This window comes from Nothobranchius furzeri, chromosome 10 (genome assembly GCF_043380555.1).
Source record: "Nothobranchius furzeri strain GRZ-AD chromosome 10, NfurGRZ-RIMD1, whole genome shotgun sequence".
In the NCBI taxonomy this organism is placed as follows: Eukaryota; Metazoa; Chordata; class Actinopteri; order Cyprinodontiformes; family Nothobranchiidae; genus Nothobranchius; species Nothobranchius furzeri.
In genome coordinates this window covers 70,420,699-70,447,213 of record NC_091750.1, presented here as the reverse complement: position 1 = coordinate 70,447,213, position 26,515 = coordinate 70,420,699, and the positions used below count along the sequence as shown (strand labels likewise).

Below are 26,515 nucleotides of genomic sequence, written 5' to 3'. Positions count from 1 at the left end.
TATTTCTATAGCACCTCTCAAGATAAAACATGACGTGATGGCGTCACATACGGTATGCGACGTGCCGACTTCTGGTGTGTAGTCATGCTAATTACAAACTTTTACAAGCTGATAAATCTCAAAGTACGTGACAGGTGTAGTCAAAACACCCATCATTACTTTTCATTTCAATTGGAGTACAACATGTGTGTGATCCAGGGGGTAAGGCTAAGCGGATTAGAACATGTAGCGTTTTTAGCCCCGTTCAGGGACCCATGAGTCGACCGGAAAGGGAGGAGACTTAGGCTCCCTACAACCATAAAAATCTGTTCTAAATTACATGAAAGCAGGTCTAAGTCTCTGGGCGACGCCATATTGGATGTCATGTGTCCTCTGCAGAAGCCCGTAAGGACAAAATGCATTTACTGATTTGTAACAAATGATTGCAAAACTTTCACCAATAATAAACATTGTTGTTTACCTCTTCACTCACTGCCAGTGTTGAAAGAGAGTCTAATGTGTGTCATTTTGCTGGAAGTTGCAATCCCAGGGTTTTTTGACCCTAATGGCCATCTGTTGGCGAAGTCTTATTTGAACACAAAAATAATGCTTGCTTGCAATGATTCAGGTATCTTTAAACTTTAAATCGGACCTTGAAAGGAGATGAGGAGCAACAGGCTGCAGAACAATTAAATGGTGAGAACTTATTTATGTGAAATAATACAATACACAATACAAATATTTTTATTTACAAATAAAATAATCATACTGGAGACAGAAAAATCAACAAACGAGACAAAAGTATTTTCATAAAATATAAAAATACAAATGTTTTTATGTTTTTTATTCATTAATCTCCTTTTAAATTTTGCATACAGGAAGATTTATCTTAAATGCGAGTGAATGAATGAATGTGTGTGTGTGTGTGTGTGTGTGTGTGTGTGTGTGTGTAGACATTTTAAATGAAGGGTTATAAAGATCTACAAACCTAATTTCCTAAAACAAAACATGGGATGAGAAACAATAGAAGCATTAGAGACGGGTTACTGATGGGTGGAGAAAACAAAAGCTAACAGATTCTATTTAAAGAGCAAGTCACCCCCTACTAGATTCTTACTCAACTCCCACTTCCTGTTTGAAAAATGCAACAAATGCTGTTGCCTAGCAGACCGAGAGGGCAGAGCCGCTAACAAATACACACACACACACACACACACACACACACACACACACACACACACACACACACACACACACACACACACACACACCTACACACACACACACACACAGGCTCACAACGACATTGTGACATCAAATGGTACCAGCTAACATTCTAGTGTACCTCTTAGCCAATAGCGATGGCAGATTTAAATTCAAAAGCAGTGCAGAGTTTTTACCTGACAACGGCACAACACTGACAGTTTTAGGCAGAAAATTAAAATTTTTACTAAAATACACTGAAGTGCTAAACTATTGACTACACGTGTCTGCAGCACGATTAGACACGCGTTTATATAGTTTATCAGGAAACAAAAAAGTTGATTTGGGGGTGACTTGCTCTTTAATGTTCCTTTCACATAAAAATAAACTCCATTTATGCAAAGTTTTTATTTAACACACTTTGTGTTCAGCGGAGCGCACAGCCAGTCGGGAATATTTCAGTGTTTTGACTAAAAACAAACTGCGATGGACCGGCTCTCTGTCCAGGGCGTACCCCGCCTGATTGCCCATTGACCACTCGAGATAGACACCGGCCCAACCCACAACCCTACGTGGACACGCGGGTTTAGACAATGGATGGATGGATGGACTAAAAACAAAATAACTTTATAACAGAACCATCCATTTACTAACTAATGTTCACATTCACGGCCAGACTACATTTAATATAAAATGCTGTGGGAGTCACTGAATGGTTCATCTACAATAAAGACACACAGCTTTAGATAAAAACTTGTATTTTTATCCCTTCACAGTTGGAAAACCTGTTATTGTTCTGGTTTTTTTAGGCCAACAGCAGGAAGCTGAATATGAAAAAGAGGCTAATTTGACTAAAGTTTGCATCTTTTTTGGTGAACAGAAGTTTCCTCATGATTTATCCACATTGCATCTTCAGGATAACTCTGAAAATGTCCTCATATGTGTTTTTCTGCAGGATGTTTCCATGAAGCAGTCAAACGAATTCCTGGAAAAAACAAATTGTGGTTTCACTTTGAGACGGGAGCTCCTGATTGGTCGCTGCCCTCTGAGACCGGACAGGCAGGTTTCTCACCCGCAGCTCTAGGCTCCGTGTTGCAGACCTTTGTGTTTGCTGCCAACTCAGATGAAACAATGTTTTCATGAGAAAGGCGTGACTGGCGGCGGACGTAGGGCTTCTCCTCCACAGGGACGTAGTGCTTACTGAAGCATTTACAAATCCGCATCCACATGATGTACATGAACTCCACGATGTTCAGAACGATGCACAGCATGGAGGTGCAGCCCATGATGTAGAGGAAGATTTTCTTCTCCGTAGCTCGGGCGATGTAACAGTCCACTGTGTTGGGGCAGGGACTCTGGCTGCACTGCAGCAGAATGGGCACGTCAAAGCCATTAAACAGGAAGTAAAATGCCAGCAGGGAGCCCACTTCAAAGCCAGTCTTACAGATCAGGCTGATGGTGTAGGTGCAGAAAAGGCCTCCATCGATGTTCTTTTTGTCCTCGTAGAGTCTCCGCTTGTGTTTGGCCTCTCGGTGCTCCCTGTAGGCCACATGCAGCGCCACCAACAGTGAGGGTGTGGACACCATGATCAGCTGCAGGGCCCACAGACGCACCTGAGAGATGGGGAAGAAGTGGTCAAAGCAGACGTTCTCACAGCCGGGTTGCTCTGTGTTGCAGATAAAATCCTTCTGTTCATCCTTCCACACCTGCTCGGCAGCAGCAACGTACACCAGGATCCTGAACACGAAAACCACCGAGAGCCAGATGCGTCCTATCACAGTGGAATACTTGTTCACCCCACTGAGGATGTTCTCCAGGAAGCCCCAGTTCATCGTCCACGCCTGCAAGGAAGCAACAAAAAAGGAGGATCATGTACAAATTTACAGCAACATGCCTGAATATTTAACAATAACTGATGATTACATTACATATTCATTCTCTGAACCTTTTGTCCACTTTTTTCTGATATAAACAGCCTTTACGGTAAAGATCATCAGCTGACAAAGCAGGAGCTGACCGGTCCAGCAAAACAATAAGTTAATAATAAACCTCCTGCAGGACTCAAGTGAAGCCCTGCTAAAAAAAAAAAAAAATACAACAACAACCCTTAAATATACATTTGAAACTAAAATTGAAAAAAAGATTTGAATTTGAAAATTTGCTTTTAACCAAACAAACAAAAGAACGAAGTGTTTGAAAAATGGCAGTTAGAAAATAATCTGTCAAATATTCATTCCAGCTACAAAAATTCTAAAGCACTTTTCATTTTCTTTTCTCCTTCAAAAGCAAGTTCCAAAGCTTCAATTTCCACCTAAAATTTTTGAATGTTTAATCTTGAATGATCTTATTTTTAATAACACTTAACATCTAATATTTATAATCTCAATCCAATAATGATATATGTATATATATATATCCCTTACCCAACGTTTAAATTTTCTAACGTTAAAGTCATTAGAGCACAAAAAAATGCACTTAGAAAGCTTCCTTTAGAAATATTATATAATATTTCATAAGTCCCAATTTTTTTACATGAATTTCATCCTTGGCTTCAGCCCTAACAAAATATAATAAAATATGTGTGTGTTTCTCAGATTTAACCCCTTCATTGCCAGGTTTATTAGCAAAACCCGAAGTTTGAAAACTGTACAAAAAATGAAAAAATCAAATCATTTTTTGTGTGTTTTGTCCAGATTAACTTTTTTGTGGGTAAGTTGTCACAGCCTTGGAGTGTCACAAATAGGCATAAAAATATTTTTTGCTCACTTTGTAGTTTTTGTGTAATGTCACATTTTCTAAAATACTCACGTTAAAGTCATTAGAGCACAAAAAAATGCACTTAGAAATCTTCCCATAGAAATATTATATAATATTTCATAAGTCCCAATTTTTTTACATGAATTTCATCCTTGGCTTCAGCCCTAACAAAATATAATAAAATATGTGTGTGTTTCTCAGATTTAACCCCTTCATTGCTAGGTTTATTAGCAAAACCCAAAGTTTGAAAACTGTACAAAAAATGAAAAAATCAAATCATTTTTTGTGTGTTATGTCCAGATTACCTTTTTTGTGGGTAAGTTGTCACAGCCTTGGAGTGTCACAAATAGGCATAAAAATATTTTTTGCTCACTTTGTAGTTTTTGTGTAATGTCACATTTTCTAAAATACTCACGTTAAAGTCATTAGAGCACAAAAAAATGCACTTAGAAAGCTTCCCATAGAAATATTATATAATATTTCATAAGTCCCAATTTTTTTACATGAATTTCATCCTTGGCTTCAGCCCTAACAAAATATAATAAAATATGTGTGTGTTTCTCAGATTTAACCCCTTTATTGCCAGGTTTATTAGCAAAACCCAAAGTTTGAAAACTGTACAAAAAATGAAAAAATCAAATCATTTTTTGTGTGTTATGTCCAGATTACCTTTTTTGTGGGTAAGTTGTCACAGCCTTGGAGTGTCACAAATAGGCATAAAAATATTTTTTGTTCACTTTGTAGTTTTTGTGTAATGTCATATTTTCTAAAATACTCACGTTAAAGTCATTAGAGCACAAAAAAATGCACTTAGAAAGCTTCCCATAGAAATATTATATAATATTTCATAAGTCCCAATTTTTTTACATGAATTTCATCCTTGGCTTCAGCCCTAACAAAATATAATAAAATATGTGTGTGTTTCTCAGATTTAACCCCTTTATTGCCAGGTTTATTAGCAAAACCCAAAGTTTGAAAACTGTACAAAAAATGAAAAAATCAAATCATTTTTTGTGTGTTATGTCCAGATTACCTTTTTTGTGGGTAAGTTGTCACAGCCTTGGAGTGTCACAAATAGGCATAAAAATATTTTTTGCTCACTTTGTAGTTTTTGTGTAATGTCATATTTTCTAAAATACTCACGTTAAAATCATTAGAGCACAAAAAAATGCACTTACAAAGATGACCAGTTGAACACTTTATTAAAGCACACGAACAAAGAAAAAGTGTGTGTGTGTGTGTGTGTGTGTGTGTGTGTGTGTGTGTGTGTGTGTGTGTGTGTGTGTGTGTGAGAGAGAGAGAGAGAGAGAGAGAGAGAGAGAGAAAGAGAGAGAAACACAGAGGGGAGTGAGCTAACAGCTGCAGGCTGAGCACACAACTGTTGAGTGCTCCTTGCACACAGCCTGTCCACATGCATGGTAAAAGCGTGCATGCACGCTCCTCTTCCCTCTGCAAAGGTGGCATCTTTTCTTTGTCTGCTCCTGGGCTGGACCTGGCTCCACTTGCTGCTGCACCTCCAACAGAGCTGCAGCGCTGCTGGACCGCGGCAAGCGAGTGCGCCTCGCCTGGGCTGGTCTCACCATGGAGGTCCCAAGCTCCTGCAAGAACAGCCTTCGACGGATGCTCCTCTTCTGTTGGTTCCAGGCCGGTTCCACAGACAGCCACAGGACCAGGGCATTGTAGGCGCTCACATCTAACATGTTGCAGAAGAGCGACATGGGCCAACGTCTGGTCTTGCGGCGGCAGCTGTATGTTGCAACGAGCTGGAATAAAAATAAATGAATAAATAAATTACATATGCAATTAGGTTGGTGAATTATAATAAAACAAAATAAAATAAATAAATTACCTTGTCCAAGTTGTCAACTGCCCCTTTGCAGCGGTCAGTGGCGGTTCTACATCGAATTACTCCCCGGGCGAGGACCCCTTTGAGCGCCCCCCCCCCCAACCGCCCCCCCACCAACCACAACACCACCCCACCTGCATGAACACACGCATGTTTTCTACAAACCGGCATGTTTATTAGAACGACTATTGAACATTCATTTTTCTAAGTTGCACATATTTACATTAATTACTATGAAGTTGTCAGAATGTAAAGCAATATACATTATATACTGTATCAAAATATATAGAATCAAATATACAAAAACAAACAATAACTAAATATTAAGAATATATGAACATAATAGATAATAAATATTCTAAATAGCACAAATATTTCACACATAACAAACTAAAGATAATCACTACAGCATTGCACTTAGAACAGAAAACACAAACTAAAATTAAAACCTAACCTTGATGCAACGTCATCAATAATGTCATCACATGAAATCTGCTCCCCTACTGAGTGATTGATACTAATCAGAGCCAGGTTAGTGAGCCGCCCCTGAAACATAGATGACCTCAGGTATGACTCGATCAAGTTTTGAAAAGCTCCTCTCAGCTTGAGCCACAGTGACTGGCAGAGCAGTCCAAAAGTTGGGGTAGATCTCCAATAGATCTCATGATCCATAATATTTTAGAATTGCCCCTGAAATTGTAATTTAAACTGACATAAAAAACTGTAGACTACCAAAAAAGCCAACTTTTACAGAACAAATCATGTAAAAAAAATAATCAGTGCAGCCATCTGCAATAAATAAACAGGATAGTTAGTGGTGACTGGGGTGTTTTCTTCTGCTTGTAGAGTTGTTTTATTTATTATTATGTGAACATGATCAACATGTGTGTGTTGTTGTTCAGGCAGGCCACAGGCTGCAGCGAGCATTTAACAAATCCTAGTTTGAATCAGTAAAAAACGATTCAAGGACTTTTTTCAAACCATTTGAATATTCGTTTCAATATTTCAGCCCTATTAGCTCTGTTAGCAATTAGTTGACCACATTTAACCGTTAAAATCCCAGTTAACTGGTTCAAAAAATTGAAAACATGCATCATAAGAGCTACATACCTTTATCTTTCTGCTCTTTTTTCTTTTTTTTTTCCCCTGAATGGGGCACCTGGTGGTTTTAGCCTTTTTATGTTCATCTCTTCTGTTTGGCTCCTGACTCAGTAAGTTTCCTTTAGTCAGGACTAAACAATTTGACCTTGATGGGGGGGGTGACCACAAAATCGTTTAGTTTTTCCTTTTTTTATTCGGCCATTTCACACAATTCAGAGAAACCTGAAAGAATGATAGGCCTGTGTTTATGATATTATGAATGAAATATGGAAGAACGTTAAGATGTGATTGACTTTAGCCATGTTAATACAGTTGATTCAGCCCCTGCACGCTCATTCATTTGGGAAAGACGCAGAGGTGAATTCCCCCGCCGCACCCCTCCCCTTCCTCTTCTTCATAGACACACGGTGCACGTGAACGTTCTCAGTCAGCAGGAGCGCCTGCAACTGCAGGGGGCGCCAACTTGCTGTTTCCAATCCAGACTCTGTCATATAACCGATAATAGAAAACCTCGGTGAGGCGCAGATTTCCTTTTTTTTTTTTTTTACTCAGCGCTTGTGCGCCCTTTTGTGTCATGAAAAAATGCCGCCCCGGGCAACTGCCCTGTCTGCCCGTGCCTAAAACCGCTACTGGCAGCGGTTGTAATCGATGATTACGGTCGGCTTCTGCTGCGGTCCCTCCTGGATCTGAACCTGATGGTGTTTGGTGCTGAGGAGCAGAACGTTCCGCCGGCGCTTTGGAATGTAGCTCACCGCGGTGGCGGTGGAGGTGAAGCCGAACAGGGAGGACAGAACCGCTCTGCTTTTCATCTGGAGCAGCTGTGGGGGCAACTCTGGCTTGTTGCGCCTAACTGTTCCCACAAGACAGATTTTTTTTTTTAGCAGCTCCTCTCCAAGAACCAGCGAGGTGAAAAAATTGTCCGTGGTGACAGTGCGGCCGCTCAGACCCTCCGTGAATTCCAGCACCACCCGCTTCCCTTGCCCCCTTTCTGCCGGGGCGTCTCGAGTCGTCTTGCCCAGATAGGGAATAATCCCCCAGGCATAAGAAGTGGCCACATCGCACACCACCCACAGCTTGATGCCATATTTTGCCGGTTTTGAGGGCATGTACTGCTTGAAGTTGCAGCGACCTCTGAATCCGACGAGCTGTTCATCAACGCAGACATCTTCACCGGGGTTGTAGGCGAGAGGGAGCCGGGCCGCCCAGAGGTCCCACACTTCCCGCAGGGGAGCGAGCTTGTCCTGCTGCACCAACCGGCGGGCTGCCCTGGTCAAGCGGTCATCAAAGCGCAATGTTGCAGTCAGCATGTGGAACCTTCCCAAACTCATCGTGGCTCTGAATATCGGCCTCCTCGTTTCCTCCCCCCAGAGGCTGGCAGATGATTCCCCACGGGAACGGTGCACACCAGCGAGGATGAGCAACCCAAACAATGCCCGGAGTTCCACGCGGTCAACGTCTGTCCAATCGTCATATTTTCTTCTTCCCTCTATATTGGTGTATTTTATTATTACATCTAGGATTGTTGTAGTTAAAAAAAAATCGAAGCTGTCCTCAATAGTTTGGATGTAGCTGACAGCGAGGCGGGTGATCCCACAATGGCGGACGTCTGGAGCCCGAAAGGGGATCCTGGTGTCGGGTGTCGGGGACCAGGCGATCCCGCTCTTTGATTGTCACAAAGGATGGTCCCATCTCTCCTCTGCAGCAACCACCTCCTCATCTGAACCTTCTTCCATTTCTTCCCCTGAATCAGGCCCTGGGGTAAAGGCCTGATCTTCAGCCTCTTCATCCGAACAAGAGCTGTCATCCGTGGATGAGGATGAGGCTGACTCTCCCTCTTCCTCAAGCTGCTGAAACACCTCCAGGGCTTTATTCACATTGAATCTTCTTCTCATGGTTGCGGTTCAAAGAAATGAATCCTGATCTGAGTCTCATATATGTACTTTTAGTCAATTGGTGCACCTGTGTAAGCTGCCCCTACTGAATGTAAACAAAATTCGATTCTGCAGGAATTTGTTTTGAAAAACAAATGTATGCCTTTGAAGTTTTTCAGCCTTCATCTTAGCTTTCATCCATGCAAATGCTTTGTACTTATTGAAATAACATTTTGCAAAAGTAAAATTGTGAATGAGTATCTGAAATTTAGCAGAAAATCCTTTGATTTTTGATATATAGCATGCCTTTGATGAATATTCATGAAGTCAACAGAGTGTGAGAACCTGTGCCCCCCCCCCCCTACACTCCCATGGCCCACACCTGCTCAACCACTCCAGATAATGATCACAGATCTGTCCTTTGAAGATCTGTAAAGTGCTTTGATACCTACATACACGCATGCCTGAACAATCACACACAAAGGAACACATGTCAAAATGCTATTTTGCAGAATAAGCTAATTTTGTACATTCAGTCAGGCTTATTTTTTGAAAGAACACTGAAAAAGCACAATTACCAAAAATTCAGAACACACACATGCAAACTATTGTATGGCATCTCTAAATAACACACAAACCATTTTTTTGCAAAATATGTATTATAATGGGCAGTCAGAGGTAAAGAAATACAGCTAAACCATTCAGTTTAAATGCTGGGTCAGCCATTGCCCTGCTATATATGGAGAAAGTATGCCATGTAGTGAAAAACAGTAAAAACTGCTTCTTACATTTGTGATGAGACTGTAAACACGGGCACAATCATAATTTTTTAAAATTATGCCAATATTTATGCTAATTAAAAATATATGATTTACATGAAAGTCAATGGCACAAAAAAATGCTTCAATGTGCTTAACTGTACAAAATGATTTCCACGTTTTAATAAAGTAGGTTGAATATTTTTTCAAACTTTTTTTTGTAATTCCTTCCAAAATACACATCCTCCATAAAAATTAGATAAATTGCATTAACATAGCCAAAGTTATTCACAAAAATACACGTGTCAGCACAAAAAAATGCTCTAATGTGAGGTAAGGGATATATATATATATATATATATATATATATATTATATTTATAAAACTGAACGAAAAACTAATCTAAAAAGTTAAGTCAAAATATGTGTAAAAAAATCATGTTTGGTTATTCAAAATGTAAAAAGCACATAAAGACACAGACAAAATATCAAGTTTACCATAGAGGCTTCGTTATCTGGCTTTTAGAGTTCACACTGAAACCTTCTGAGCTATAAAGGGACATTGGTTAAAAAAAACAAGGCTTCTCATCTGCAGCAGATTTTTCGTAAAAACCTGACTTTCATTTTCCATAAAATTTGTTTTTGTTTAAAATTTGTTCTCTAATATTTTGGCACTTGTTTTACCCCATAGAACTGGATCTACTTTCATCCCATCACTTACATGATTTGTTTAATTAATACACATTTACTACCAATCATAGATGATTCTACCTTCTCAGGTTTCATTTGAGACTTCTGGGATTTTGACTAGACAGGTACGACCAGAAAAACGTCCAAGGAAAAATTATTCAAATAATTAAATGAACTAGTCATGTTTTCACCAGCTGGGCTTGTGATCGGCTGATGTCAGTTGTTCTCTTTTGGCGTTAAAGTTTTATTTTCAAATGTTACAGAGAAATAATAAAAAGTGATAACGGATCTAAAATATAACATTTGCTTTTATAACAGAGATTCAAAGGTCTGTGGTAAGAAAAAGGAGAATTTTCTCAAATGGTTTAGGACAAGGAGTGTTGGTTAAGGAAGAAACTGTATTAAATGGCAAAAAATTCTAAATATATAAAACTTTTCTGTATTCTGGATTAGTTCTTTAAGAATTTTTCATTCTTTTGCTACTAAACTACCTCCATACAGATGGGGAAAGCAAACCCGTATTTAATGGAATACTCACCTGAGGTTTTCTCAGGTGGAGTTTCTGACCTGTTCAGGTGCTAGTTTGTGTCTAAACGCGTCCTCTCTCTACTCACCTGAAATGCCGCACCTCAGCCGAGCCGACTCCCAACAACCAGCAGCGTCATTTCACATAGATTCAGATCAGTCCCACATCCCTCTGCATGTGTTCAGCTGCAGCCTCAGCAGTGATCATGTATGGAGAAAAGTTCATGTAAATACATCACGTGTCGAGCGTTGATGTCCTGTTCAGGGACTTTCTGGTGGAGAACAAACACCTGTGTTATTCTTTCCTCCCTCACCTGGCCTGTCTCACTGACTGATTGGTGAGACGGATATCATGTTACTCAGTTGATGAGTAAATAATGCATGCAGCCCTGAGGCACGAGGACAGTCTCAGCTGTCAGGTTTCAGCTCCAACATAAGCTCATTAAATATCTGAAGTTCTGTGGGTTTTGGCTGGTTTAGTAACCCGTGCCACCCCTCAGTGCCTTTAGTTGTCCTCCTATAGTTTCTTTTAAGGCATCAGATTTCTTTTGTGTTTTTAATTCTTGGCATGCTTACCTCCCAGTAGACTGTTCACCTTTTCCTTCTGTTTTCATTCCTTAAGTTTTGGTTTCACTCACAAAGAGTAGATTTGTTTTTAGCATTTAAACCATCCTTTACTCACGATCTGAGTGACTTTGTCTGGATTAAAGCACAAAATATGAACAAAAAAAAAAGCAAGTTCTCTTCCTGAATTGGTCTTTAATTTATTTTATGGTTTACAACATTATACAACTAATAACAATAATAATACATTTGATTTAAGGCGCCTTTCTGTCGCTCAAGGTCACCGTACAAACGCAGACATTTGCAGAAAAGACAATAACATAAAACATAGCAGCAGAGCACAATACAGCACCAACAAGTTAAAAAGAACTGGAAGCACAATTACAGTGAATAGGCATCCTCAAAAAGATATATTATAATTATAATTTTCTGTTTTAACTCAAACTGAAACTTCTTTCTGCTTTTCTGAAAATTAGGAGGATGTAAAAACTATTTCTGTGAAAGCAGACAGGACCAGGAATTACGTTAAATTAACACGTTTATTGTTAATCCTTGAAACCTATTTTACTTCTTGCCCATTAGAGGGCGCCACTGACACTCCTCTCTTCCAGATCTTTCTGACTTTACTTGCTTTATGGTTTTAGGACTTTGTAGCTGATGTCATGTTTTTTTATGAAGGCTTTATGATTTTTATGGTTGTTTAGCAGTTTGAGACTGTAAAACATGCATTACAAATTAAAGAGCAAGTCACCCCCCAAATCAACTTTTTTTCTGATAAACTATATGAATGCGTGTCTAATCGTGCTGCAGACACATGTAGTCAATAGTTCTGCACTTTGGTGCATTTTTAATTTTCTGCCTAAAACTGTCAGTGTTGTGCCGTTGTTAGCTGGTACCATATGATGTCACAATGTCGTTGTGAGCCTGTGTGAGTATTTGTTAGTGGCTCTGCCCTTTCGGTCTGCTAGGCAACAGCGTTTGTTGCATTTTTCAAACAACAATGGTCTGTTATTTTTCTGCAGCTTGAACTTGGTTATAAGATTTTTTTTATTTTTTAACTATTTCTGGAGTTTTGTTTTCTTTTGCTTCCTTTTTAAACCCATCAGACAGGACCCAGATTAATTACACTAGTTTGTTAGTTTTAAATCCCCCTCACAGCTAAACACGTCTCATAAATATGCTCATTTTCTCTCAGAAAGGTCATAAGCTCTTCGACACTTGTCACTGATAAAAACCGGAACAGAAGTGAAATATGACCAGATGAATGTAGATATACGATAATGCAGCCCAACAGGTATGATAAAAGATTATTCTGAGGGTGTTTTAATGCTTTGTTTGCACACATTTGATTAAGTCAGCTATAATTATCTTTAATCCATTATTTCATGACAGGGAGGATAAAAAACAAATATATATTCAGCATCAGAACAAATTCAGGTCAGAATGTTCTCTAATGTTATGAAAACATGATTGCTTTGTGACATTACCGCATTAATGAAATCATAGATACAGTAAATCTGAGTTTCCTGTTTATTAAAACACAAGAATCTGAATTCATTTAGTCCAACAAACTGAAGCCAAACATGCTCAGAAGTTTCTCATGAATTTATTACTTTTTACATCTATTAAACATCATAGAAACAGCAACAAAAGGGACGGATGGAGTGCATTGCTGTGAAAAAGTCCTTCAAGGCCAGCTGATGCTTTACATAAGGAAAACACAATATTTACATATAAATAAACAAATGAACAGCTCAGGTCTGCATTTAAAGACCGATCCTCTTGGAGGATGAAGGCAAAGCAGAAGGAAAAGTGCATCTGTTAGCTGAAAACAACCAAACGGCTTCACAAGAACAGACGCTGATCTAGAACAGTGCAGTGCATAGGAAGAAAAATGCTTAGTATTGATCTGAAGTGAGACGGCATCAGTTAATCCAGTGTTTGCTTGCATCAGTGTTAGCATAGCTTTTCAGAAACGGGCTACAACGAAACGTTTTCTTCTGGCATAGAAGTCAGTGTTTTAGCGACTGAATGAACACAGCAGCACACGTGGCTGCTGAGCTGCTCTTTAGCTGGTGATGCTGCCGTTGCTACAGCTAATTTATTCACATTCTTCCTTTGAGAAAACAATGTACAGCTGCAACAGTTTAGAAGTTTCATCCTAAACTCAAAACAAGCGTAGAAACACGCTGATTAAGCTCACAGTCCCGTGTGCCGACCTGCTGCAGGCTTCCAGGAAAGAGCCAATCAGATGCAAGGGTCACCTCAGAGGCGCAGCAGCTACTTTTGAAGAGTTAGTAAAAAGTTCAGTTTAAGGATAATGTAACACATTTATACCCTGCCTTCAATTAAGAGCATATTTTGTGGATTTGAGAGCATTGTTGTTGTTTTCATGCTCAGATTCTGTTCTCGCTTTAAGCCCTCTGATCCAGGGGTGCCTCCAGAAAATTTTGATAGGGGGGCCAGATGGGGCCAAAGACATTTTTGAGGTGGCACACCAAATTGGTCCTTGTGGTAACTCTGGGAGAATTTAGCCTGTGTAGATGTGCGGCATTGAGCCTTTATTCGTTTTGATTAAAATAACAGTACATATCCAAAACATTGAACTAAAATTTTACAAACACAAACATTTCAGAAATAGAAATTTCAGTTATTTAAAAGGTTACCCCAAAATTAATTAAAAATATAATTTTTTTAGGTTTATTCACCTGTGTTGCTGTGTTCACAAAAAAAAATGGAGATAAAAACTTTTTTAAAATGGCGAGCAGCAGAAACGTATGTATATTTTTTTATTCTGATTATTTCTTTGCTCATTAATTATAATATTTAGAGAGAGAGAGAGAGAGAGAGAGAGAGAGAGAGAGAGAGAGAGAGAATGAAAACAACATTAATTCTCTCAAATCCACAAGATACGCTCGACTCATGGCAGAATGGGAATCCCTTATTTACTCCACCTAGGATACTTTGTAAAGAAGGACGATGTGGGACGTCCTTTTGTTGGAGGAAATGGCAGTTACACTATCAGCTGATTTCAGGATAAAAAAGAGAGAACTGGAATTTTCCTCTCGTTGCTTAAAAGTATAATCTTTCATCCAAAAGCTTCTGAAGTTCTGATCATGGACCGGGTTCTCCAGATGTGCAGTCTCTTCTTGGGACATCGGATCCAAACTTCACCTTTGAGAGTTTATGAAGTGATGAAGACCCAAACAAGTGTTCTGTCACCACTTACAGCCCAGGATGAGGACTGAATGAGCCTTTAGGATGAGAGGTGAAACATTGGAGAAGTAGTTCGGTCATATTTTTTTTAACTCTCAGGAGCGCCACCTCCTGGATGATTGAGAATCTACATCCACACATCAGCTTTTTACCGGCATTTTTCTGAGCTTAGATTCAGTTTCTGATTTGCGCGTTTTCCCAATATATATTAAATACTTAGAAGTCCAGCCTGCAAACAGCAGCACCCTCTGCGTCTTAGTGCCTGTTGCATGCACACGGAACATCTTTGAATGCATGGTACCACGCTGGTACGGTTGGTCCTACGTTATTCTTGCTTTTGCTACACGATTTTACATGCATCAGTTGTAAAGCCCCCGAAGCTGGTCTCTATGTGATGATACACCCATGCATAGGCTGGCATTTTCAAGCTTCAGTTTCCTAAAGGCAGCAACAAAAAGCTACAACAGGTCATGTTTCAGAAGCTGTGAAGCAAAGAAACAAGCATGCACGGTCCTGCAGAAGACAAACGGGAAATTCAAAAGTGTTGTTCCCTCGCCATCATCCTTATTTACTCTCTTCCACCCAAAAGTTCATAGAAACGACAAAACATGGAGACAAAAGAAAGACTTAAAAGTTGGATCTTTTAAAGAAATGCTGGAAAATAAAGAAAATTATTCTGGAACAAGTAAAGAGAATCAGAAGGGTTGAGCTCCTGGTTCCTAAGCTTCTCGAGTAGGGAGGTGTTGGACCCAATCTGCTGATAGAGCTAAAGCTAAAGCTAGCGTTATGTCAGCCTCAAACAGATGTCCATGTGTTTGTTTTAGGAGAGAAACAGGAATCAGGTTGTTTGTAGACTTCAGGATCGATGTAAACAAGTCCACCAGCAGCGTCGTCATGGTTTTTAACTGGCAGGAAGTTTTTTTCTCATATTTTAACGAACATCTCAGGAGTCAAGTTCACATTCCTGTTTTAGCATTTAAATGTGGATTCCTGCTCAGATGCGTTACGGTGGACAGGTAAAGGGGACCAATCAAAACTTAAAAGGGGCAGGGCCTCACACACTTATTACATTCAAGTTTTTTTTATAGCAACTTAAATCTTCATTTAGGGGCATGAATGAGGTTTTGTAGCAAACTCGACCACAAACTCCACGTCGTGAAGTCTGGCTGGTTTCTGCTGCTGAAGCAGGACTGAAGCGGAGCCAGAAAAACCACCAAAAACCTCATTCCTGGCCGTGAATCTGCTCCGAATCTAAATCAAACAAGAAGTTAAAATGTAGCCGAGTAGCGGCAGCGGAAAGTGAAAGTGGGGACGGCAGTTGAGCTTATCCGAGTATGAACCTGTGTCTTATCTCCTGCAAACAGAAACCACCAAACGGTCCCGCTGGACACTTAATACTAAAGCAAACAATCAAAACAAAATAACACTAAAAAGGTCAAAGTTAAACATCATCATTAGAAATACGAATGCATTTATACATTCATTTCATCTGGGATCTTGGCGACTCGCCTGCTCCGATTTGGCCGTTTCGTCTCATTTGTGGAAAGTTTGGAACATAAAAGGACAACTTTCCCACGTCAACCTGGTTTCACTAATACATAATTATTAATCCTTTAGGCGCCATCGTTCTTTCAGTAAAATATGAATGTTTTACATCACTATTTAAAAAGCTTGTAGCTTAAATCTGGTTAGAGATAGAGGAATATTGTAAATGAGAAAAATCTTCAGTATGAGCCAAATTTTGTGATAGGAACAAATTCACTCACATAATTTGCATATTATGATGTAATCAGGTAGCAGCCATATTGGATTGCATCGCATTTGCAGATTTTTGTTGTTTTTTTGTTTTTGTCTTTTTTTCTTAGTGTTGTTATTGTTTATGATACATATATACATATTCCAATGTAGACATATATAACTATGTATGTATGTATATATATATATATATATATATATATATATAATATTTATTACTTTATTGGTATTTTGTTATGTTTACTGCGTATCAATCAAGAACACTGTTTTTGGTGCTTCAGTGTCATGAACACATTTCACTCATCCCTTCTTTGGTTTATTTCGACCGGCCGGGACCTACCGACCCGACCCGACCCGACAGACCGACCGACCGACAGACAGATAGATAGGGGCTGAATTGATCACCAGCGGAGTTTTCACCGGCCCGATCACTGCCACTACATCCCCCCTCCCCCCTGGCACGGTGGATCACGGGATCGGACCTGGTACAAGCCCCCCGCCACGTCTCTTTGCCCGACGCGGAACATCGGACAAGATAAGGGCTGGATGGGCTGCTTGTGTAACAGTATCGTCGCTGACGGACTCTCTGTTGCTGCGCGCTGAAGCCACGGGCAGGAAATATTCTTCCTCCAAATCCGAATCTGCCAGTACTAGACGAAGAGCTTCGTCAGCACTGAACATTCCTCTCGGCATTGTGTTTTTTCTTCTACCACTCGCTCGCTCTCACTCATCTGACTGCTCTGACAAGCCCTGCGGCTCTGCGACTGGTGGGCAGGGTTCAAGTTCTAAATACTCAAAAAGGTTGAATAGTAACAAACCCACAAATGCTGCTTGGGTTGAAGTTACAGGTGTCTGCAACCCCGCAGTGTAACGTATTAACTGCATGAGGGCTCATTTCTGCTGCTGTGGCTTATTAAATCCAACATTGCTGCTTGTTGCAATTCTGCGACTTTGGCGCTTAAAGGGTTAATATTATCGCGTTATATCAGCTTTAGCTGATAATGTAGAAAAATGCTGACAGATTAGCAGCTTTAGACTTTTTGAATTTAGACTACCGTATTTTCCGGACTATAAGCTTTTTTCATAGTCTGGCTGGTCCTGCGACTTATATACCAAATTATGTATACCGCGCTGCTGCGAGCCAGCTCCAGCCCAGGAATGAGCTCTCCCCGCCCACTGGGAGGGTTTGAAACACCGCCATTCTCTGTTGGAGACCGTGGCGCTGGTTGTTTATTCTGTTATTGTTACCGGTACTTGTCTTGCAATGTGAAATGTTTGACTTGACTTAAAGTCCAGAGTGACGTATATATATATACACACAGTGGGGCAAAAAAGTATTTAGCCAGCCACCGATTGTGCAAGTTCTCCCACTTAAAATGATGACAGAGGTCAGTAATTTTCATCATAGGTACACTTCAACTGTGAAAGACAGAATGTGAAAAAAAATCCATTAACCCTCTGATGCATGAATTATGAGATCTTCAACTATGAGTTTTTAAACAATTTTTTTCATTCATCTTTAGGTGTGAATGAAACAAATTTCAACACATATTTTTTGTGACATTTTGTTAATTTACAAATACTTTATTACATGTCCACCTCAGTGGACAGCGTGCATTCTGAACATGAAATATGTTGGATTGCCTTACTGACGTCCAAATGGAGGGGCTCACATGCAAAAAAGTCTTCAACAGCTGTGATTATTAGCAAAAATAAATAAATAACAATTTTGAGTACCTGTCCACTGTAGTGACCATTATGCATCAAAGGGTTAATTCACATGGCAGGATTTTTAAAGAATTTATGTATAAATCAGGGTAGAAAATACGTATTTGGTCACTTCAAACAAGGAACATCTCTGGCTCTCACAGACCTGTAACGTCGTCTTTAAGAAGCTCTTCTGTCCTCCACTCATTACCTGTATTAATGGCACCTGTTTGAACTCATTATCTGTATAAAAGACACCTGTCCACAGCCTCAAACAGTCAGACTCCAAACTCCACTATGGCCAAGACCAAAGAGCTTTCAAAGGACACCAGGAAAATAATTGTAGACCTGCACAAGACTGGGAAGAGTGAATCTACAATAGGCAAGCAGCTTGGTGTGAAAAAATCAACTGTGGGAGCAATTATCAGAAAATGGAAGACATACAAGACCACTGATAATCTCCCTCGATCTGGGGCTCCACGCAAGATCTCATCCCATGGGGTCAAAATGATCATGAGAACGGTGAGCAAGAATCCCAGAACCACACGGGGGACCTGGTGAATGACCTGCAGAGAGCTGGGACCACAGTAACAAAGGTCACCACCAGTAACACACTACAACGGCAGGGAATCAAATCCTGCAGTGCCAGACATGTTCCGCTGCTGAAGCCAGTGCATGTCCAGGCCCGTCTGAAGTTTGCCAGAGAGCACATGGATGATACAGCAGAGGATTGGGAGAATGTCATGTGGTCAGATGAAACCAAAGTAGAACTTTTTGGTATAAACTCAACTCGTTGTGTTTGGAGAAAGAAGAATACTGAGTTGCATCCCAAGAACACCATACCTACTGTGAAGCATGGGGGTGGGAACATCATGCTTTGGGGCTGTTTTTCTGCTAAGGGGACAGGACGACTGATCCATGTTAAGGACAGAATGAATGGAGCCATGTATCGTGAGATTCTGAGCAAAAACCTCCTTCCATCAGTGAGAGCTTTGAAGATGAAACGTGGCTGGGTCTTCCAACACGACAATGATCCCAAACACACCGCCCGGGCAACAAAGGAGTGGCTCCGTAAGAAGCATTTGAAAGTCCTGGAGTGGCCTAGCCAGTCTCCAGACCTCAACCCCATAGAAAATCTGTGGAGGGAGTTGAAAGTCCGTGTTGCTCGGCGACAGCCCCAAAACATCACTGCTCTCGAGAAGATCTGCATGGAGGAATGGGCCAAAATACCAGCTACTGTGTGTGCAAACCTGGTAAAGACCTATAGTAATCGTTTGACCTCTGTTATTGCCAACAAATGTTATGTTACAAAGTATTGAGTTGAATTTTTGTTATTGACCAAATATTTATTTTCCACCCTGATTTACAAATAAATTCTTTAAAAATCCTGCCATGTGAATTCATGGATTTTTTTTCACATTCTGTCTCTCACAGTTGAAGTGTACCTATGATGTAAATTACTGACCTCTGTCATCATTTTAAGTGGGAGAACTTGCACAATCGGTGGCTGACTAAATACTTTTTTGCCACACTGTATATTATATATTTTTTTCCTCTTCATTATACATTTTATGGCTGGTGCAACTTATACTCCGGAAAATACGGTAAAATCTTTCAAACATGGGACGTTAAACTACACTAACGCTATGTCACGGACATCTTTGTTTCACATTTAAGACAATAAAATTTTACTCAATTCTGCACACGTCACTCAGCATGATTATTCACAATCGAAAAAAAAAATAGGTCAGACATTAAAGCTAAAGCATGTGTGAAATTTTAGAGCATTTTGTGACTTTTGGGTTTTATTCCAGCTTATTTAAAACTCAAAAATATTATTGGATATTTAGAGATTAGAGAGTCTGAGTTTGTGTGCTGCTGAAAATAATCCGACATCTTCAGCTTTAGCTCCCATCCTGAGCTCTTTTTGATCCTCTTCTGCAGATTTATGAAAGGTTTTATAGATTTACGTCTCTGGTAGGACCAGATGGACGTTAAGTCGAAGAGGAAATGACTAAATGTCCTTTCAAAATAAAGGTTCTTCAAAGAGTGGAAACATTTCCTCTATTATTGATTTAAAGTCACCCCAAAATCACCTTTTTTTCCTGATAAACTACGTAAATGCGTGTCTAATCGTGCCGCAGACACGTGTAGTCAATAGTTTTGCACTTTAGTGCATTAGTTAAAATTTTTATTTTCTACCTAAAACTGTCAGTGTTGTGCCGTTGTCATGTAAAAACTCTGCACTGCATTTGAATTTAAATCTGCCATCGCTATTGGCTAAGAGGTACCCTAGAACGTTAGCTGGTACCATATGATGTCACAATGTCGTTGTGAGCCTGTGTGTGTGTGTGTATTTGTTAGCGGCTCTGCCCTCTCGGCCTGCTAGGCACCAGCATTTGTTGCATTTTTCAAACAGGAAGTGAGAGTTGAGTAAGAATCTAGTAGGGGTGACTTGCTCTTTAAATATTTTGTTTCTCATATTTTATTTATGAGTTAATTCGATTTAACTCTACATAACTTCATACTTAATTTCTGGTTGTTTTTTTAATTAACAATCAAATTCAAACCTAAAACCGAGTAAATCCTGAAGATTTAGCAAACAAAACATTTGTTTATCTGTTAAAATAAATAAAATAATCTGCCTTTTTCACACCCTTCTTTAGATTTGGCTCTAAAGCTCACCACGTTTGGCAGTAATTATAAATAATCATGAGGAGGAAACAAAGATGCACTGCTTGTATAAGTGTACTTTTACAATACAGCTTATACAAGTGTACGTGTGTATCGTGTCTAACATATCTACAGCAGGTTTCTAACAGCTTTGTGGCTCAGCGGGGCTGATTGGACTCGTGCGATGTCCAATAAATGAGTTCATGACCAGTGTGACAATATTTATAGATTCCTATTTTGGGTTTGGCAGTGAATGTGAGAGTTTCATGCATCTGTCCCTGCTCTTCATGCAGAGTTTGGCTTTGTGCGGTGTGTGTGTGTGTGTGTTCAGTGGTGTGGCACTCCTTCGGCGGTGCAGTTGATGGTGCTGAACCCAGGGAGCGTGACTCGCCCGCTGATGTAGATTTCTCGGTTGGAGCCCTGGTTCATGCGCTTCACCAGGTTCTTCTCGTACAGCAGCGGGTGGTACGCGCCGAGCGTGCAGGCGGCGTCGTAGAAACGCTGGTAGTAGTGGCAGAGCTCGGTCTTTCTACGGGACGGCAGGAACTCGTAGACATGCACCACCTCGCACAGTGACATCATCAAAACGGTGCCTGTACAGGAAGAGGTAGTTAACGTTATGAATCCAATGACGAATTATCCAAGGTTGGGTTAAAGAGAAACAAGACATCCCATGGCATTCCTAGGCTTGAGAGGATATTTGATCCTTTCAGTGGCCATTGCCGACTCCTGATGAGAAGCAGCATCTCTAGTCCAATAGATCTAACCCGGCCTTTCCACCGGATGCCCATAATGTCCGCAAAGCGCATTACGCAATAATTAACTCTAATTTCCCTCTGGGATTGATAAAGTATCTTTGATTTGATTTGATTGATTTCTCCTGGCTGGTCATTGCATGAACTGCTGAAATCATGCATTGGGTTGCAATCCTCCAGTGATTTCTTGACCTTGAACCAGTTTGATTTGAACGCTTTTGGTTGGAGAGAACACGCCACTGAGCTCGTGGTTAAATGCATTTACTACGTTACACGCCGCTCACGCATCCAGCAGAAAGGACCAGTTAGGCTGAGTCCAGCCGCCCAAGACAGGAAGCTCATTTAGAGACTCGGAGCCAGGATCTTGTGCTTTGCTCCATGAGATTTGGATAGTGACTTCAGCAAAAGGTGCAGATCGGATGGCCCACAGCTTTGAATTGCAGTTTAAACTAGATCGCCGCCCTTACAACTGCAGTAATGAAAAAGTTTCATTTGCATCACGTGGGCCTTTTCCACCAGTACCTACTCAGCACAGCTCAACTCTTTTCAGCCCAGTTCCAAGGTGTTTCCACTAGTAACAGGTACCAGGTCACTGCCCCCTTTTTTAAAACAAGTTGTGAAGTTGTTCCAAGCATACCGGTGTCGGTACAGGATCTGCTCGGGTGCAAAATTGGCTCGGGGTCCGTCGACTGCGGATGACGTCTAAGTAGTTGATTGGCTGAACATGAACCTTACGGAATTACGTAATCACGTTAAGTTATCACGTTACGTTGGTCCAGGCAAATCTTTGTGTTGGAAAGATGGACAACTTTTACAAAGAAATCCATCATTACCTCTTTGAAAATACACTTTTAGCATAGAGCTGCATGTATATTAGGGCTGAACGATTAACTGCATGTGCAATTAAATTGCAATGTGACAAAAAGAGATTTTCTAATCGGAAAGGCTGCAATTTGGCAGCGAGTGGTTAGCGCAATGCTAATATACATGGAAAAACCCATAGGAATGCTAATGCTAATATTGCCGATTACATTATTACAAATTATGAATTAGAAACGTGCCAAATGATTACATTTGGAGTCTAATAGAAAGTAAAACTACCATCAATCAAATAAGTACAGACAGGTATTTTAGTAAAGCCAGAAAACTTTTAACTCCAGAGTTTTGGCTAGCAGCTATGAGCGTACCTGAACTACGCATGGACAAGACGTCAAAAACTCTAAACACAAAATACTTCAATAGACAGTACACACTTCTTTCCTGCAAATACAATTTCACAGGAGTTGCTAATACCTATGATCCTTCAAGGGATGTGCTCAAAGAGGAGTTCAACATAATGAATACAATATAGTGATTTATTTTACAAATACCGTTATAAACACAAACTTACGTCTTAAGAAACATTATTTTAACAACGAAACTGCTAAATTCTTTCCAACGGTATAGATTTATAGTGTATTTTGTCCGAGTGGGTTTGCCGTACTTTGACGTCATCGGCAGTCGAAGGACCCCGAGCCGATTTTGCACCCGAGCAGATCCTTTACCGACACCGGGCCAGCCGAAGAGGCAAATTCAGCAACTGTGTGCTGGCTACCCAGAATGTTGCACCTTGATGTCCACGACCTTTTCCAGGTCTCTTCTTCTGGAAGTCTGACAAAAACCACTGCTGCCATGGTGCATTGTGTCATGTTTGCATGCCACACACAGAACAGCTTGTGTTACTTTTAGGACTCTGGAGCAGTTTCTCAGTTGTAACAGAAAACCACCCAAAGAGTGAAGTTGAGCCACGCCGTAGTGGAAAAGGTCCACAGTTTGTTAAGCTTCAGTCGAACTTCAGCTCAAATGTCGTATCCTAGTTTTGCTCTTCGCCTCGGTCTTCGTGTCTTAATGACATGGGACGTGGATGTTTGACATCCTGGCCTTCAGCTGCTCTGTTGTTAATCTGGACTTTTTTTTTCTGCAGTCGTAGACAGGTAGACTGAGGCTGAACGTGAATCTGGCCTCCTGTTCCCTGAGTTCTCACAGCAACTTAAAGCAGAACATAAACAGGTTTCATAGCTCAGTAATAAAAAACAACCAAATTACCCCTTTTACCTGTTCCCGTTGATCCGATGCTGGTGTTTCATTTCAGTGATGGGCTCGACACACGGGAGGCGACATCGCCTCTCCTCCATTCATTTTCAATGAGACATGCGCGACAAAGCGATAATAGCGGGTCTCCCTCCTACTAAGCGAAACGCGAAAAACGTGCGTGTGAAATTTTGCGCTCGTGCACATGTCGTGCACAGGCGACCCAGCGACGCAATCCCAGAAAGTTGAAATATTTTTTTACTTTCATCGCTGTCGCTCAGACGAGGACCAATCAACGGAGGTTTCATTCACTGACCAATGAGCGGACAGGATGCTCCGTGCATCTCCGAGCAAACATGGAGGAGAAGTTGATACTTGCTGTGACGGATTTTCCAGAACGGTACAATATTTCTACCAAAGAATACAGAGATGTTCCCAAAAGGGAAATTGTTGGTGCCAGAAAGAACACATCAGGAGCGTCCTTGAGGTCCCTCATTAAATGATGGTATTCTCCGTTTCTTTCTCTGGTTTGTAATATGGGATGAACCCATTCTCGGGTTTTTTTAATATAGTAAAATCAGAAGTACGATTTCACATAACTCTAGCAGCACCTTGTGACACATCATATCCACCGCTTTTTTAACTCTGAACCACTTAAATAACCTTAATTCCCTCCAACCTGACACAGCCAATCAAAACAACGGAAGATTCGATTTCGCCATGGAACAGAACGCGTAGACGGCTTTGCCGCTGCCGCGGGTCACCTCCCGTGTGTAGGGATGGGTACCGAATTCGGTACTTTTTAAGGTACTGACCGAATTCCATAGTACCGACCGAGCACCGATTCACGTCATTTCAAACGGTGTCTCGTTTGGTACCCGTCCTTCATAACGAGAATGTGCCAAGACAGCTGCGCATGCGCAAGAGCGTTATGTCGTCGCTCGCTGCGAGCCAGTTGTAAACAGAGCAGCATGGTAGAAAGAACGCACGCTAAAGCTTGGGTCCACGTCACTAAATGTGATGGGTAACTGGGTGATGATGAAACCAGCAACAGCGATCTAAGTGAGACATCCTCATCTTAATCTGCTCCGGTAGGTAAATAAAAAGTTTAAGATAACGTTAGCTTGATATGTTAGCTTCCGTTTCGCTAATGGTGCATTCGCTTTCTCCTCGGAACTCCGAATTTCCGACTAGAAGAACATGAACGCGCTCTAAAGTTTGGCTTCACTTTACTAAATGCAACGGGTGACTGGGAGAAGATGAAACCAGTGGCAACGATCTAAGTGTGAGGCATCATCGTTTTAATCTGCTCCAGCAGTTAAATAAACTGTTAAAGATAACGTTAGCTTGATATGTTAGCTTCCATTGCCACCGTTGTTATCAGCTAATGGTGCGTTCGCTTTCTCCTTGGAAATTCTAACTTCCCAGTTGGAAAAATCAAATGAAAAAAGACGGCAAAAGGAATGCAGCTACACAGTAAATTTAGTTCACAGTAAAGATGTTTGCTTCAGTTTAATTATCAGCTTATAAAACTACAAGGACGATGTTAATTCAAACAGTTGAATGTTATTTAACGTGATATTCATCAAATATTGTTATATATTGAGAAAAATATATATTTAATTATAAAAGAGAATTAAAATAATAAACACTCAAAAGTATTGAAAATTGGTACCGTTAAGTACCGGTATCGATTCCTAGGTACTGGGAATTAGTACCGAATCGATTCAAATATCAAAGGTACCCATCCCTACCCGTGTGTCAAGTAATAAAAGCGACAGCGACGAATTTCGCTGATCGAGGTCTTTTATCGCCTCCCGGGTATCGAGCCCCTAAGACATCTTAGCAGAGTCAACATTACTCACATTAAAATCTGTAGCTAGCGGAAACCTATTTTTACATGTGGAGACAAGAGCATGAGCAGGAAGTGGTGAGACAGCTGGTGTTTCTCATACCAAGGAAGCCTGAAGAGGGTGGGTTCTTCTGGATGGGCTCAGCCATGTTGTCTTGTATTCGCTGCCAGACCTGCCACTCGAAGCGAGGATGCAGGATGTAGAAGGGCTGCTGCGGATGAAGCCTCCTGTACCTCTGGTACTGGGTGAAGATGGGGTAATCAGTCCGGTTGTACCACTGCAGGAAATACGCAGAACGTGTGGAAAACAGTGTGCAGGAACCATGACCTGGTTTTCATGAGCGTCACTGAGGTAGGAACTGTTGGAGACCGGTTGCAAACACAAAATTGTGGAAAAGCATGCACATTTTTCTTTGGAATTGCACTTAGCTGTGGCTAACGTTATTTTACAAAGTAATTAAGAACAAATTTAAACAAAAGCTAATTTTTATGTTGCAGTTTGGCCACAAAGTTGCTTAACTGTGACACAACTGAGTCTGCAACCCCGCCCAAACCGCCTCTTCTTTCTGACACCAAATGAACTAAATAAATGAGGAAACTTAGGAAGGGTTTGTCAGCATTTTAGGAGAACTTGAGTTTGGAGCACGAGGCTTTATGACTGAAGGAACGAGAGGAAATGTTATGAGACATCAGTCACATTTTACTGCCAACGGTTACATCCCAGTCAGTTCCTGGCTTGATGCAACGTAAAAAACTGCAGATGAATTTACATACTTTAAACCTGAACCCAAATGCAGGTTTCTCCTGTAGTTGAGCCTTTAGTCGGACATGACAATAATAGAGCAGTAGCAGATTCTAGCAAACCAAAACTAAAGGAAAAGAAATGGCTGAGTTGTGCTTATGTTGTGGATTTCACCTGAGTGAGGTCAGAGGAAAAGGGGGCGGGGTCCCATGCCACCAGGACACCTGAGCTGTACAGCGAACTGGACAAGAAGTGATTGTCGTCAGACGCCATCACCTGGAAAACAAGAACACTCGTTGCCTTAAAGGGGCCGTAGAACGTGAACCCCGTTAACCCCGTCGTTGTTGAATAGAGTAAGTAAGTACATTTTATTTGTATAGCACTCATCACAGACATAGAATCACAAAGCGCTTCACATAGATCAAAACAAAATAAAACAAAGTCATAAAATC

The 26,515-nt window shown here is 40.7% G+C and overlaps 2 protein-coding genes across 3 annotated transcripts in view; both read right to left on the bottom strand.

Moving 5' to 3' along the window:
• Positions 1–2,081: 2,081 nt before the first annotated feature.
• On the bottom strand, positions 2,082–10,930 carry gjb7 (gap junction protein beta 7). Its single transcript, XM_015957541.3, has 2 exons — positions 10,819–10,930; positions 2,082–3,023 (listed from the first exon to the last, which is right to left on the bottom strand). The coding sequence occupies exon 2, from the start codon at positions 3,012–3,014 to the stop codon at positions 2,190–2,192; it is 825 nt and encodes a 274-aa protein (XP_015813027.3). The 5' UTR covers positions 3,015–3,023; positions 10,819–10,930; the 3' UTR covers positions 2,082–2,189.
• A 9,920-nt stretch (positions 10,931–20,850) lies between these two features.
• Positions 20,851–26,515, bottom strand: part of st6gal1 (ST6 beta-galactosamide alpha-2,6-sialyltranferase 1) — a 28,883-nt gene continuing 23,218 nt past the window's right edge. For both annotated transcript variants that reach the window (XM_015957538.3, XM_015957539.3), the window contains 3 exons: positions 26,238–26,339; positions 25,425–25,599; positions 20,851–21,237 (listed from right to left, as the gene is read on the bottom strand). In XM_015957538.3, the coding sequence (XP_015813024.3) occupies positions 20,972–21,237; positions 25,425–25,599; positions 26,238–26,339 (543 nt within the window). In that variant the 3' untranslated portion in view covers positions 20,851–20,971. The remainder of the gene's footprint in view (positions 21,238–25,424; positions 25,600–26,237; positions 26,340–26,515) is intronic.